The sequence below is a fragment of the Hemibagrus wyckioides genome, linkage group LG15, assembly GCF_019097595.1.
Source record: "Hemibagrus wyckioides isolate EC202008001 linkage group LG15, SWU_Hwy_1.0, whole genome shotgun sequence".
Lineage (NCBI taxonomy): Eukaryota > Metazoa > Chordata > Actinopteri > Siluriformes > Bagridae > Hemibagrus > Hemibagrus wyckioides.
In genome coordinates this window covers 5,505,001-5,518,701 of record NC_080724.1, presented here as the reverse complement: position 1 = coordinate 5,518,701, position 13,701 = coordinate 5,505,001, and the positions used below count along the sequence as shown (strand labels likewise).

General features: G+C 38.8%; 1 protein-coding gene across 12 annotated transcripts in view; it reads left to right on the top strand.

Annotated features, from left to right (window-relative positions):
• znf512b (zinc finger protein 512B) overlaps positions 1 to 13,701 on the top strand; it is an 85,754-nt gene that overhangs the window by 52,083 nt on the left and 19,970 nt on the right. For 11 of the 12 annotated variants that reach the window (XM_058409607.1, XM_058409610.1, XM_058409614.1 and 8 more), the window contains 4 exons: positions 5,574 to 5,830; positions 6,279 to 6,356; positions 7,334 to 7,468; positions 7,557 to 7,684. In XM_058409607.1, the coding sequence (XP_058265590.1) occupies positions 5,574 to 5,830; positions 6,279 to 6,356; positions 7,334 to 7,468; positions 7,557 to 7,684 (598 nt within the window). The remainder of the gene's footprint in view (positions 1 to 5,573; positions 5,831 to 6,278; positions 6,357 to 7,333; positions 7,469 to 7,556; positions 7,685 to 13,701) is intronic. The other variant, XM_058409603.1, reaches the window with a different exon arrangement.

Genomic DNA, 13,701 nt, shown 5'->3' with positions numbered 1-13,701 from the left:
GCCGACAGTATAAAGTGTCTTATGTGCAATGAAAGAAGTGTGGGGGTGAGCTGTAGTTTTCAGAGTTCAGAAGTAGGTGGGGGAGGGGGAGATAATGGACAGCATCCTGACAGCCTGATGGGTGAAGCTGTTAGAAAGCCTTGTGGAACGAGCCTGGAGGCTCCAGTAAAATAGAAATAGCCTTTATTTGTCACATATACATTACTGCACAGTGAAATTCTTTCTTCTCATATCCCATCTTTGGGGTTAGAGTGCAGGGTCAGCCATGATACAGCACCCCTGGAGTAGAGAGGGTTGAGGGCCTTGCTCAAGGGCACAACAGTGGCAACTTCGTGGTGCTGGGGCTTGAACCCCCGATCTTCTGGTCAACGACCCAGAGCCTTAACCACTTGAGCCACCACTGCCCTTTTCGCTGAAGGCATTAAAATGTGTTTTCTGCATTTAGTTGTAGTTTCTGTGTTTGCAGTGCATTGGCCTCTGTTGAGTACCAAGTATATGATGCCTGTTTACTGCATATGCATGTGTCTTTTTCTATTTGCTTGAGTTATCTGTAGTTGCATTTGTTGCAGCGTATTGGTCTCTGTCAGCACACATACATTAAATTTTCTCTTATACTATATGAAAACAACAACAAAATAAAATATTTATTTATTGTGGGGGAAAAACTATGAAAAAAAGATATCTGGTAAACAGTAAGCCAAATGTTTATTAAGAATGTCTGTTGCATAAGAGATATAATGAGCCACAGAACTCTCCTTCTGAACAAAAATGATCATGCAGGTGGCACATGCTAATTATTAATTGACTGTTGATTTATACTTTGTTTCATCTGCTGTTGCTACTCCTGTTGCTATACCAAGGTCAAGACTGTTGCTGACTTGCAGATAGATGTTTGTGAATGTCCGGCACACAGCATATACGTATATATATATATATATATATATATATATATATATATATATATATACAAGCTTTAAAAAAATCTCAAATGATTTTTTGTTGCACATTATTTGGTTTACTTGCTCAATACAGATTTTTCATGCATTCACGACTCAGGTCTGACATATAAGCATATAAGTGTCATTTATCAAGATGTTAACAAGAAATATTTAATGCAAATAATTTTAAACTCCAAGCTTCTGTTTCTTCTTCAAAAAAAATAATAATTGCATTGCAAAAGTTTTTCAAATTCATGAAGCTTTATTGTCTTTCTATTAAAACTATTCATACTTGGTCAAATGACTTACCACATTTGTCCTGGGGTTTAATTTTATTTGGGGGTATTGAACTGGTTCCTTCTCTTGGGAACAGGCCACTGTCTTTTGCCATCATGCTTTCTTCAACATGTTGGGGTTTGAATACAGACCTACACAGCTCTGACATTTTACCATGTTCCAGAAATGTTCTACCATGTTTTTTTTTTCATTTTTTCTGTGAATCCCATGGATTTGGGGAGGTCATTGTAGGATTGATTGAAGTCAGGATTGGTAAAGCACAAATTTTACAACCTTGTGCTATAACATCAGGTTTGATCCTTCACTAAGTGATGTAATAAACTTATTAACTTGAAACCTATTTATCATAATAAATTATGTGCAATTAACCTGTAACCACAATGCTTCCTTAAAAAATACTGATCAAACCATCCAACTGTTTGAGATAACAGTTATATATATATAGACAGAGCCTGATGTGATGGAACCTGTTTCCATATTCACCCCAGGAATTAAAGATTCTGACTGACACTATTGTGATAATCACAGACATGCATCCAGTCTCAGTGGCTTCAAAAATATGATTGTTGGTTATAAGCTTCCATCAAGGGAACAAAATTGATTGAGAAAAAGTATGAAGAAATAAAAGACAAGGAACTGTTTGATGGTCCTGAAGGAAACCAACAGTGTAGCTCTCAGCACTGACGTTTGGACCAGCATGGCCATAAAGTTATACTGATGTGTGACATATTTTCTTAGCGAGGATTAGGAAATGAAATCGCAGTTTCACTACAATGCCTCTTCAAGAAAAACACACCATTACAAATATTGATAAGTGATTGGAGGAAGTCATAGTCAAGTTGAGTTAAGTTATAAAAGATTAAAGTTGTTGTTTACAATAGTGGTTTCAAAATTGTTGGATACAACATTTATGACAGCTGGAAACATTGTATCCAAACATCAAGCAATTTTAAGACCTAAGAATGTTTACTTATACTCCTTAATGGAAACTGTGAATTATTGTGATAATCAGAAATCTAATTCAATTATATATTCATATAGAGTCAAATAATCATGTGTTCTATCACAGCGAATTTACAAAATTTGTCTTAAAAAAGCATTGTTTGCATTGTTCAATAATATTATGATATGTTTTGTTATGTGTAAGTGTATGTAAGTGGATTTTTTTGTGATGACAAGTTAGGTGTTAGTTATTTATTCATTTTTTGAAGACAGTGATAGATCCTGCTCTCCTGATTGAGGTTTGATGCTCAATTTACCACTGAGGTACAGTTGGTTTAAAAGTTCTGGAAAAGGGACCTCATACCTTGCTAAGTGGGCATTACCAGACATTGCTTGTTAATTTATTGCAGACTGTGTGAGGGAATGTGAACAATGAGAGTGTTAAGTTAAAGTGGTGTTTTTCCAGACAAGGTCCTATATGTGAGCATCCAGGCCTTGAATTTGATGCAGCTGACTTCAGGAAGCCAGTGGGGGGAGGCGAATAGCAGTATGATGTGGGTCCTTTGAAGCTGGTTGAAAACAAGGCATGCTGCTTCATTCTGAATCCTCTGAAGGGGTTTTATGGAGTGGGCTGGGACGCCTGTGAGTAGTGTGTTGCAGTAGACCAGTTTTGAGAGGCTGGCCCTAGGATATATTTGTAACCAAATTGATTCATTTTTTATTATTTAAATGAAGTCATTATAAAGGCTTGTTAGTTTTTTCCAAAAATCTGTGTATTTAAAAAAATGTATTAATTGTTAAAATCAATTAATTAATAGTTCAAATCAATTAATTAATAGTTCAAATCACTCAATGACCATTATAATCGATAGTGACAGCCCTAATTTTTTTTTTCCAAAATTGGTATTATGTTATGTAAACGTACAGTTGCTTCATTCTTTTCTGACCTAATTCTGAAATAAAAATGCTGATGTTTGATCGGAACATCCCTCAGGAGGTTGAACTGCATTAATGACAATTTCAATGTCTGGATCTAATTTGTGAGCAATGTTACAACTTGAGTTGAGTACACCATTGTCTAACTTAATGATGACTTTATGATGACATGATGGTCATTTACTACATCTATCAGCCTGTTTAAATATTCCACAATATGTCTATAAAATTGTGTCATTTGACTCTTCTTCTGATTATTACTGAATATAACATGAATAATAATAAGAATTTCAGGATCTAACTCATGATTAACCTGTTCATTTATTAGATGATGGAAAGATATGAGTATACAATATACATGTATAATATACATGATTCATGGCACAAATTCATGGTCAAATGCATTTGATGTTAAGAGATCATGTTCATTATTTTGTGATTTAATGATAGGGTTTTTAATTGTTAGCTAGATTAGCATTTAATCTTGCAAGACTTCTTCAAGATAAACCTTGAGAAGATGGAAGTATATTTTCCAGAGTAAGAGAGAAGTGATTTCACGATATGAGTGTTACGATAAACATGTACACTAAAAAATGTGTATAGAATTTATCCCAAAAAATTGAGCTAACAAATATATGCAGCAATAAATGTAACAAATATAAGCTTTTTGGTGGGTAAATTCTATCTCACGATTTATTGAGTAAGCAACACACAGAAAAGTCAGAATGGTTTGAAAAAAAAAGCATTGATTGACGACAACAGTCCTGTAAGTGGAGACAAGTTGTTGATAAGAGCAATAAGAAAATGGCCAGATTGGTTTGAGCTGCCAGGAATGATATAGAAACTCATATGAGCAAGCTCTTCAACCATGTGGATTAAAAAAAAACATCTCAGCATGCAAAAAACATCAAACTTTAGGTGGATGGAATATAAAGATGAAGAACACATCCAGGTCAAATCCCATTAACTATGAACAGGAAACCAAGGCTATCATGGGCATATATTTGAAGATTAGAAAAAAAAAAAAAAAAGGTCTTCTTCCAGTCTGTCCAGTTTTAGTGAAGCTGTGCCAGTGATTCATGTATATTTTTGAGTGACTATAGTCTTCCTGTCAGATCAGACCAGTCTCCTCTTACCTCTCATCAACAAGGTGTTTTAGCCTGCTGACCCCCGGCTCACAGGATGGTTTGTTTTCAACTCTAGATACTACTGTATGAGAAAATCCCAGGCGATCAGTAGTTTCTGAAATACTCAAATTAGCCCATCTAGCACCAACAGTCATGACCTGGTTGTCGCAGAAAACACATTATCCTCCAGTCTGATGTTTGCTGTAAACATTATTTGAAACTATTGACCAGAACCTGCATGATTCGGCATTTGCAAAATTATTGGTTGATTGGATAACTGCATAAATGAGCAGGTATAGAAGTGTTCCTATTAAAGTGGATCATGGGTGTACATATCAAGCATAATGTTTTTACATATGCATCTCTGCCTTATTAATTTCTATTTACATCAGTAGACTGCAATGGCTTGCTTACTACCTTGATGCAACTAAATAAGCCACAAATATAATGTTAGCTCTAATTTACAATGGCTCATTGGCAATTTATTTAGAAATATTTGTACAAATATGCAATAACCTTAGCATAAGTAATTGTGCTCTGTTAATTTCTCTAAGCTAACTGATATGCTAACCCATGAAATAATGGCAATTAACACTAAACACCAAGTTCATGCTAGCTTTAATATCAAAACAAAACAAAGTGAATGTACTGGATTCTTGCAGGCATCCCAGTCTGCATGAACTGGGTAAGATTTGTTCTGTAATTAATGTAATTAAAACTTTTGGAGATAATTGCATTGGTATGTCTTATTTTCAGAATAAGTCAAGTGAATGTTCACATATGTAAATAAATCAATACGGAGTAGATAGAGGAAACATAACTCAAGTTTTTGCTTATTTTCATTCTTATAAAATAACAGCAAATAAGGAAAAACATATCTATATCTCAAATAGTTCTTACTTGAAGTCCATGAACTTGTTACTGAAGATTCCTGCCTAACCTTTATGCAGGCCTGTATCTCTGTGTTTGCATCAGTGGATGTGTGAATGTGGTTGAAGTATTGATTGTTTATCATTATTTAACTGATTAACTGATACTTCATTAGTAAAATTTAAAAAAAATCTGTCCCTGAGACGTAGACAGATAGAAACCACTGGTACTTCCTCCATACTGTGTCTACACTAAATGTTTCCACATCCTGTGCATGCTTCTGTCATTATTTAGAGACTATTTAAGATAATTCAGATATAAACATACACAAATTATTTCATTTTGAAAATAAATAGTTCTTTAAAACAAAATCTCTGTCCTGTCAGTAATGATAGTTATGACTGATGACCTGTCAAAGCTAATTAAAATGCACCTCTGTTTCTGATGATGTGACTGCATAAAGAGTGTGTGGGCCATGCCTCAGGCCTGTGGAGAACAGCTCCTCCTTGCCAGTCTTTTTAAAGGTAAAAAAGACCCAGGAAATGTCCCAGCCGTCACAGAATGGCGAGTGCACTGACCAGAGGACAGAGACAACCCAAGAACCCAGATCCCAGCAACAGCATCAAAAGAAAACTCTGTCAGATGCTGGGGGCAGTGAAAGTGGGGGAAGTGGTTTACCTCCAAATTTCCCTGAAGAAGACCCAGAAAGGATGAAGCATAGTAAGGTTACCCCAATCTAAATTGATGCCTTATGTGCCATGTGTCTTTGGATATGATTTAAAATACTAGTTTTATGTACAACAAAACTTTTATGTACAAAAAAAGGAAAAAAAAACCCATTTGAGGTCATTTGAAGCTTGTCCTGTGACCGTATTATTTATAGATTTTGTTTGGGTACACACACTGTGTGTGGAGTGTAAACAGTGTTTTTTGCATTCTCTGGCCACTGGCACACACTGAGCCTTGGTCATTTATAAAACCTGCATTACTTTTATTGGAGATAAATGACAGCATTTACAATGATTATAGAACCACTTATTAAAGCTTTAACAGGATATTATGGCATGTGTATGATGTTCATTTGATTTGTACAGTTTGATACTAACTATTACTATGTATTAAGCTAGGATTGTAAATCTGACCTGTTGCTGTTGTCTATTTACCACTGAGCTAGGGAGGAAACAGAAAACTCCAAAGAAGTTCACTGGGGAGCAGCCCTCAATCTCTGGAACATTTGGCCTGAAAGGTTATACACATAAATAAAAGCACATCACACATACACACACACACACACACCCTTTGTATTATGTTTCAATAGCGTAAGTAGACACATCCTTGTCATTTGGTTATAATGTTTCTGCTCCCTCATCTGTTCCTTGTAACTGACATTCACTAAACTAATAGCACCATTAGAGAAATATTCCATATTCTTTTCAAACTGTCTGTTAATTCCTGAAATGCCCAAATATCATGATAAATGTTTGCTTCATGTGTTAAAGGTAGCAAATTAATTTGTTTTTAGGTCTGTAAAAAAGTCCAGTGTTTTCCATGACATCCTTTCCTCTATGCTGTAAAAACATCTTGATTTCGTTTTGTGGTACTTGTATCACTTGTTTCATTTACCACTAGTATTAGTATTAAATTGTAAATGGTCTCAGCACAATGCTCCCTGGTGCATTATTCAGTGGTAATGTTTTAAATTTGCCATAAGGTCCACTCGTGGAACAAGATTTTCCTTGTCATCATCACCTCTGGCTTGCTCATTAGGGGTAAATTTAAATTCATATTCAGAATTTATATATTCCTGTAAAGTTTCTTTGCAGCAATGTTCAGTGCTATTTGAATGTAATTGAATTTTATTGAATTAAGGTCACTGATAGGTGGCAATGGAAAATGGAAACTCATTTTAGGAAATCAAGGAGCTGATCAGATAAGTAGTGAAAACTTTCATAACCAGAAAGAAGTCCAGTTGACATGAATCAACTTCCAGATATCATTTCAGGAAATTGTTACTATGACTGGTACCTCTAGATAAAAAATTCTATCTGGAGAAATTATCTGGAGCCTATTTTAGAGGTTTTAGCTGTTTATCTAATTGATTTATTTTTTCCACAACAATTTCTTGATCTGTCTCTAGCTCTGTCATTATATCAAGTTGTCAACTTTGTGTCATGTCTTGCGTTGTGTTCTGTTGTGTTACTTTGCATTCTGTGATGTGTGCAGGGATGAATAAGGTAGATGAAAAGCTGAAAGTAGGCAGGACAAAGCGACCAGAGGGGGCACTTTTCAATGAGGAGTCCCAGAAGAGGCAACTCACCCCGGTTCCAGCCAAAAGGGAATCAACCTGCCATAGACAAGGTAAGCATTTCTCCTTCTGTCTTTCTGTCTCTCATTCTCCTACAATATGTCCTGGATTCAGTTCTCAGACATGTTTTCTCCTCTTTAGCACCGCTTATTGATTCTGAGGCACAGGTTTCCATTTTGGAGCATAGTGAGATATCCTGCTCCACTTGCTCTGCTGTCACCTACAAGACTTGTCCTGGCTTCAAAAAGCATTTGAAGATCTGTCAAAAGGTCAGAGGTCCAGCTAAGTGACAATTTAAATACTAATCTGGGGCTTGCTTGGTAATATTAATATTATTAATATTATGATCTCCAGTTTTTATCTATGATATTTTCATTGACATAAATGATTTTACATTTAATTTTACATATGATTGTTGTTTTCGGCCTGATCTTCATATTATTTGCTGAAAGCTGAAAACCATTGAGCACTTTGAGATCTTTATTTATTGCTGTCGTACATTTGCTCATTATTTATTTTAACTGGTTTAGCCAGAACATATTTGTGTTTGGCATCTAAACTACCTCTAAAGTTGATGAGCCATACAATGAAGCTATGGGAAAGAGTTCATGTCCAGAAAGAGCACAACAGATGCAATTTTTGCTCTGAGAATTTTGATGGAGAAGTATAGGGATGGTCAGAGAGAGTTGCACTGTGTGTTTGTAGACTTGGAGAAAGCGTATGACAGGGTGCCAAGAGAAGAGCTGTGGTACTGCATGAGGAAGTCAGGAGTAGCAGAGAAGTATGTCAGAGTGGTGTAGGACGTGTATGAGAGGAGCAGGACAGTGGTGAGGTGTGCTGTAGGTCAGACAGAGGAGTTCAAAGTAGAGGTGGGACTGCATCAGGGATTGGCTCTGAGCCCCTTCCTGTTTGCTATGGTGATGAACCAGTTGTCAAAGGAGGTCAGACAGGAGTCTCCTTGGACAATGATGTTTTCAGATGACATTGTGATCTGTAGTGAGAGCAGGGAGCAGGTGTAGGAAAACCTGGAGAAGTGGAGGTTTGTGCTGGAGAGAAGAGGAATGAAAGTCAGTCGTAGTAAGGCTGAGTACATGTGTGTGAATGAAAGGGAGGGAAGTGGAACAGTAAGATTACAGGGTGAAGAGGTGAAGAAGGTACAGGAGTTTAAGTACTTTGAGGTCAACAGTCCAGAATAATGGAGAGTGTGGAAAAGAGGTAAAGAAGTGAGTGAAGGCAGGTTGGAATGGGTAGAGAAAGGTGTCAGGAGTTCTGTGTGAAAAATATCAGCGAGAATCAAGGGGAAGGTATACAAGACAGTGGTGAGACTGGCCATGCTGTATGGTTTAGAGACAGTTTTACTGAGGAAGAGACAGGAGTCAGAGCTGGAGGTAGCAGAGCTGAAGATGTTGAGGTTCTCTTTGGGAGTGACAAGGTTGGACAGGATTAGGAACGAGTACATCAGAGGGACAGCTCATGTTGGACGTTTGGGAGGCCAGATTAAGATGGTTTGGAGATGTTCAGTGGAGGGAGAGTGAGCTGCCAGGCAGGAGGCAAAGAGGAAGGCCAAAGAGGAGGTATATCGATGTAATAAATGAGGATATGAAGCTAGTGGGTGCAAGTTTTGAGAATGCAGAAGAGATATGTGGAGAGAGATGATTCGCTGTGGTGACCCCTGAAGGGAAAAGCCGAAAGAAGAAGAAGATCTAAACTACCTCATATGCAATCTTATACAATTTTATGATTTAAGATACTTATTATTTATGTAGCATTTTGGGCAGATGAAATGGTTCATATCATTTTCAAGATAATCATGATTTTTCTTCCCAGTACTGATATAAGCTTGCAATCCACTTTAATAGGAATACCTGTATACCTGCTCATTCCTGCAGTTATCTAATCAACCAATCATGTGGCAGCAGCACAAGCATAAAATCATGCAGCTATATGAGCTTCAGGTGTTGTTCACATCAAACATCATCATGAAGAAAAAGTGCGATCTCTGTGACTTTAACTGTGGCATAAATGTTCCTACTAAATGGGCATGGTCTGATTATTTCAGAAACTGAACTGAAACTGAAACTCATCCTAGGGATTTCAAAGACAGTTTCCAGAGTTTGCTAGTGGAAGTGTCATCTGTGACAATGAGTAATGCAAAGCAAGTCAGGATTTTTGCATTTCAGGAAGAAATAGATTTCTGAATCTTTACTAGTAAATAAAGAATACATGTTTTTTTTTTTTTTTACCTAATACAACATTCTTACCTGCTGGGAAAACAAGTCACACCCAAGGATCAAACCAAAGCCATTTTGGCGCAATTTCAGTGAATCTTTCATAGTTTTCAAATCATGTGTTATTTAATTTAGTAATCTAATATTTAGTCTAAATATCAAATTTAGAAATTCTTTTTGAAGCATGATACCATCTTCTGTACCTCTTTGTTACCATCATGGGGACATGGTGAATCCATGTATATGAGGACATAAGGTGGGGGACACCGTGAACTTGTAAGTGGAAAATAGCCACAGCTTTAAGGGTACTGAACTACATACACTACCAGTCAAAAGTTTGGACACATCTTCTAATTCCATGGTCTTTCCTGATGTTTATTTCTTTCTACATTGAAGGCAGCGGAAATACACAATAATATCCTTTGAACAGTTGATATTGAGATACACTATATTGCCAAAAGTATTCGCTCACCTGCCTTGACTCGCATATGAACATAAGTGACATCCCATTCCTAATCCATAGGGTTCAATATGACGTCGGTCCACCCTTTGCAGCTATAACAGCTTCAGCTCTTCTGAGAAGGCTGTCCACAAGGTTTAGGAGTGTGTTTATGGGAATTTTTGACCATTCTTCCAGAAGCGCATTTGTGAGGTCACACACTGATGTTGGACGAGAAGGCCTGGCTCTCAGTCTCTGCTCTAATTCATCCCAAAGGTGTTCTATCGGGTTGAGGTCAGGACTCTGTGCAGGCCAGTCAAGTTCATCCACACCAGACTCTGTCATCCATGTCTTTATGGACCTTGCTTTGTGCACTGGTGCACAGTCATGTTGGAAGAGGAAGGGGCCAGCTCCAAACTGTTCCCACAAAGTTGGGAGCATGGAATTGTCCAAAATGTCTTGGTATGCTGAGTTCCTTTCACTGGAACTAAGGGGCCAAGCCCAGCTCCTGAAAAACAACCCCACACCATAATCCCCCCTCCACCAAACTTTACACTTGGCACAGTGCAGTCAGACAAGTACCGTTCTCCTGGCAACCGCCAAACCCAGACTTGTCCATCAGATTGCCAGATGGAGAAGCGCGATTCGTCACTCCAGAGAACGCGTCTCCACTGCTCTAGAGTCCAGTGGCGGCGTGCTTTACACCACTGCATCCGACGCTTTGCATTGCACTTGGTGATGTATGGCTTGGATGCAGCTGCTCGGCCATGGAAACCCATTCCATGAAGCTCTCTGCACACTGTTCTTGAGCTAATCTGAAGGCCACATGAAGTTTGGAGGTCTGTAGCGATTGACTCTGCAGAAAGTTGGCGACCTCTTCGCACTATGTGCCTCAGCATCCGCTGACCCCGCTTCGTCAGTTTACGTGGCCTACCACTTCGTGGCTGAGTTGCTGTCGTTCCCAAACACTTCCACGTTCTTATAATACAGCTGAGAGGTGACTGTGGAATATTTAGGAGCGAGGAAATTTCACGACTGGATTTGTTGCACAGGTGGCATCCTATCACAGTTCCACGCTGGAATTCACTGAGCTCCTGAGAGCGACCCATTCTTTCACAAATGTTTGTAAAAACAGTCTGCATGCCTAGGTGCTTGATTTTATACACCTGTGTCCATGGAAGTGATTGGAACACCTGATTCTGATTATTTGGATGGGTGAGCGAATACTTTTGGCAATATAGTGTATGTCTGCTACTTATGCTCTGTAAAGCCTTCATAACAGCTCTAATCTGAGGTGCTGTTAATTGGTGATTCCTGAGGCTGGCAACTCTAAATGAACTTCTCCTCTGCAGCAGAGGTAAGTTTTGGTCTTTCTTTCCTGGGATGGTCTTCATGTGAGCCAGTTTCATCATGGTGCTTGATGGGTTTTGCAAATGCACTTGACAATACTGATCTTGCAAGAACTATTCCAGAACACCTGACCTTCGTGTCTTAAAATAACAACTGACTGTTTTTTGTTGTCATTACATATGGATTACTTAAGTCCATGTGTGTTATTTCATAGTTTGAAATCTCCAGTATTGTTCTAGAATGTAGAAAATAAATCCCTAAACAAAAAACACTGAATTAAAAGGTGTGTCCAAACTTTTGACTGGTAGTGTAAATGTCATGAAACAGACTCAAGAATTGGATGCAAACACAGAAAGAATTTACTCAGCATACAGGGAAAACATAGACACAAACAAAAACAGCCACAAATTAAAATCAGACAATACACAGAACATTCAAAAGTAATGGAACACAAAAACAGTGTGAGGCAAAGTCAATCAAGTATAGTCCAAAATGTGACCCAAAAAAAGGTCAGAGTAGCGCCAGGTCAACAAGGAAAACAGGATAATCAGTGGCTGTGTAACCATCTGAACTCTCATAGTATATATAGGGTAAGAGTGAGCTAGGCTAAATGATTCCCAGGTGTGTGTAATCAGTAGTCTGAGTATTGAGATTGTGAAAGTGCTGGTGGCTGTTGGGAAGTTGAGTCCGCAGTGGCCATGTTTGGAGGCCACTAGTTAATAGGAGCTGCAGAGTTCCTGCATGTTGTGTGTGGGTACCCAGCATTATTCTTGGCTGGCTGGTTGGTGGCCAAAGAACCTGGTCTGACAGGCTTTAAATGGGACACATGCAAGAATTTGTAATGATATGGGAGAATATGGCCCCCACTCCATTTTCTAAGGTGTTTACCCCCACTATAAAAGGTTGGTTGAGGTCTGGGTGCTTCAGTATGGGGGTGCTTTGTGCCCCCTTTCAGTAGTCCAGTGAGCAGTAAGGCAATGGAGCTGAACCTCCTGATGAAATGGTAGAAGTTGGTGAATCCCAGAAAAAGTTGTAGCTCCTTGGTGTATGTAGTTGTAGGTCAGCTGAAACCTCAGTTTGATCCATGACCTCTTTTGGTGAAATTATGTACCCCCAAAAGGCAATACTGTGCTGGTGGAATTTGCATTTTGTTCCTTTGATGTACAGCTGTTAACCAGCACAGGACCTGACATATGAACATGCTGGATGTGGAAACTTCCAACATGTCCCTCAGCACTCATAAGGAAGTAAGGGTATTTCACTGTGCAATGTTTAAGGCCCCATAGTCAATGCGTGGATGCAGGCCACTTCCTTTCTTGGCCACCCAGAAGAAACCAGTGGACACCAGGGAGGTCGAGAGCCAAATGCAAACCTGTTGCAGAGACTTCTCGATGTACACCTGCATTGCTTTCTGTTCCACTGTTAACAGGGGATATACATGTCCATTGGGAGGTGACTCCAGGCAGAAGCTCAATGGCACATTGAAGCCTACTGAGCTTGGCTTTGCTGAACCCTTCCTGAAGGTCGTGGTACTCTGGCAGGATACAGAACTGAAAACTTGGCCTGGGTTCTCCACAATGGTAGAAGCTAGAGTGAGTTCGGAGCATTGTATATAGTGGTGGAAGCAGAAAGGAAACCATCACGCAATTTTCTTTTCTACCCATTATAACCGCTGGTTATGTTTCTCAAGCTAGGGAAGACTCATAATGAAAGGGTGTTGCTCTGTTGCTCTGTCCATTAGTTAAATCAGTTCTTGGTGAAGCATACCATGGTAGTGAGAAAGTGCTCACCCACTTCTTTGCTGAAGGATGCATGGTCAAAGACTTGCCTAAAGAGTTTGCTAAGCTGCTGATAGGTGGATCGTGCAGCTATACATTGCTTCCATTACCTGGGCTTTCCCAGTCAGCAGTGCCACGATCCTGGAGCTCTCTTGGTGTTTTGAGAGCATCATCAGAGGTGGTAGTCTGGCAGCTTGACATGGAGCTAGCACAGCAATGGATTGGGAGAGTTGTGACCCCTGATTTTCAGGTCTGCATCTCATCCCATTGTTTGGCCTAAGGCCATAAGTTTCAGGACATGCTCTGCTATAAAAGTTCATTCAAGATTAACCTCATTAGACTTCACATTAGACCACATTAGTACATTCTCATCTCTACTACATTAAAAAAGAGCAGGCGATCTCTTCATGAAGTAACTGATTGCTAGGGCCTTATTAATTATTTTCTGCCTGCAAAGAGACAATTATCTCAGCAATCACCTTCAAATGATC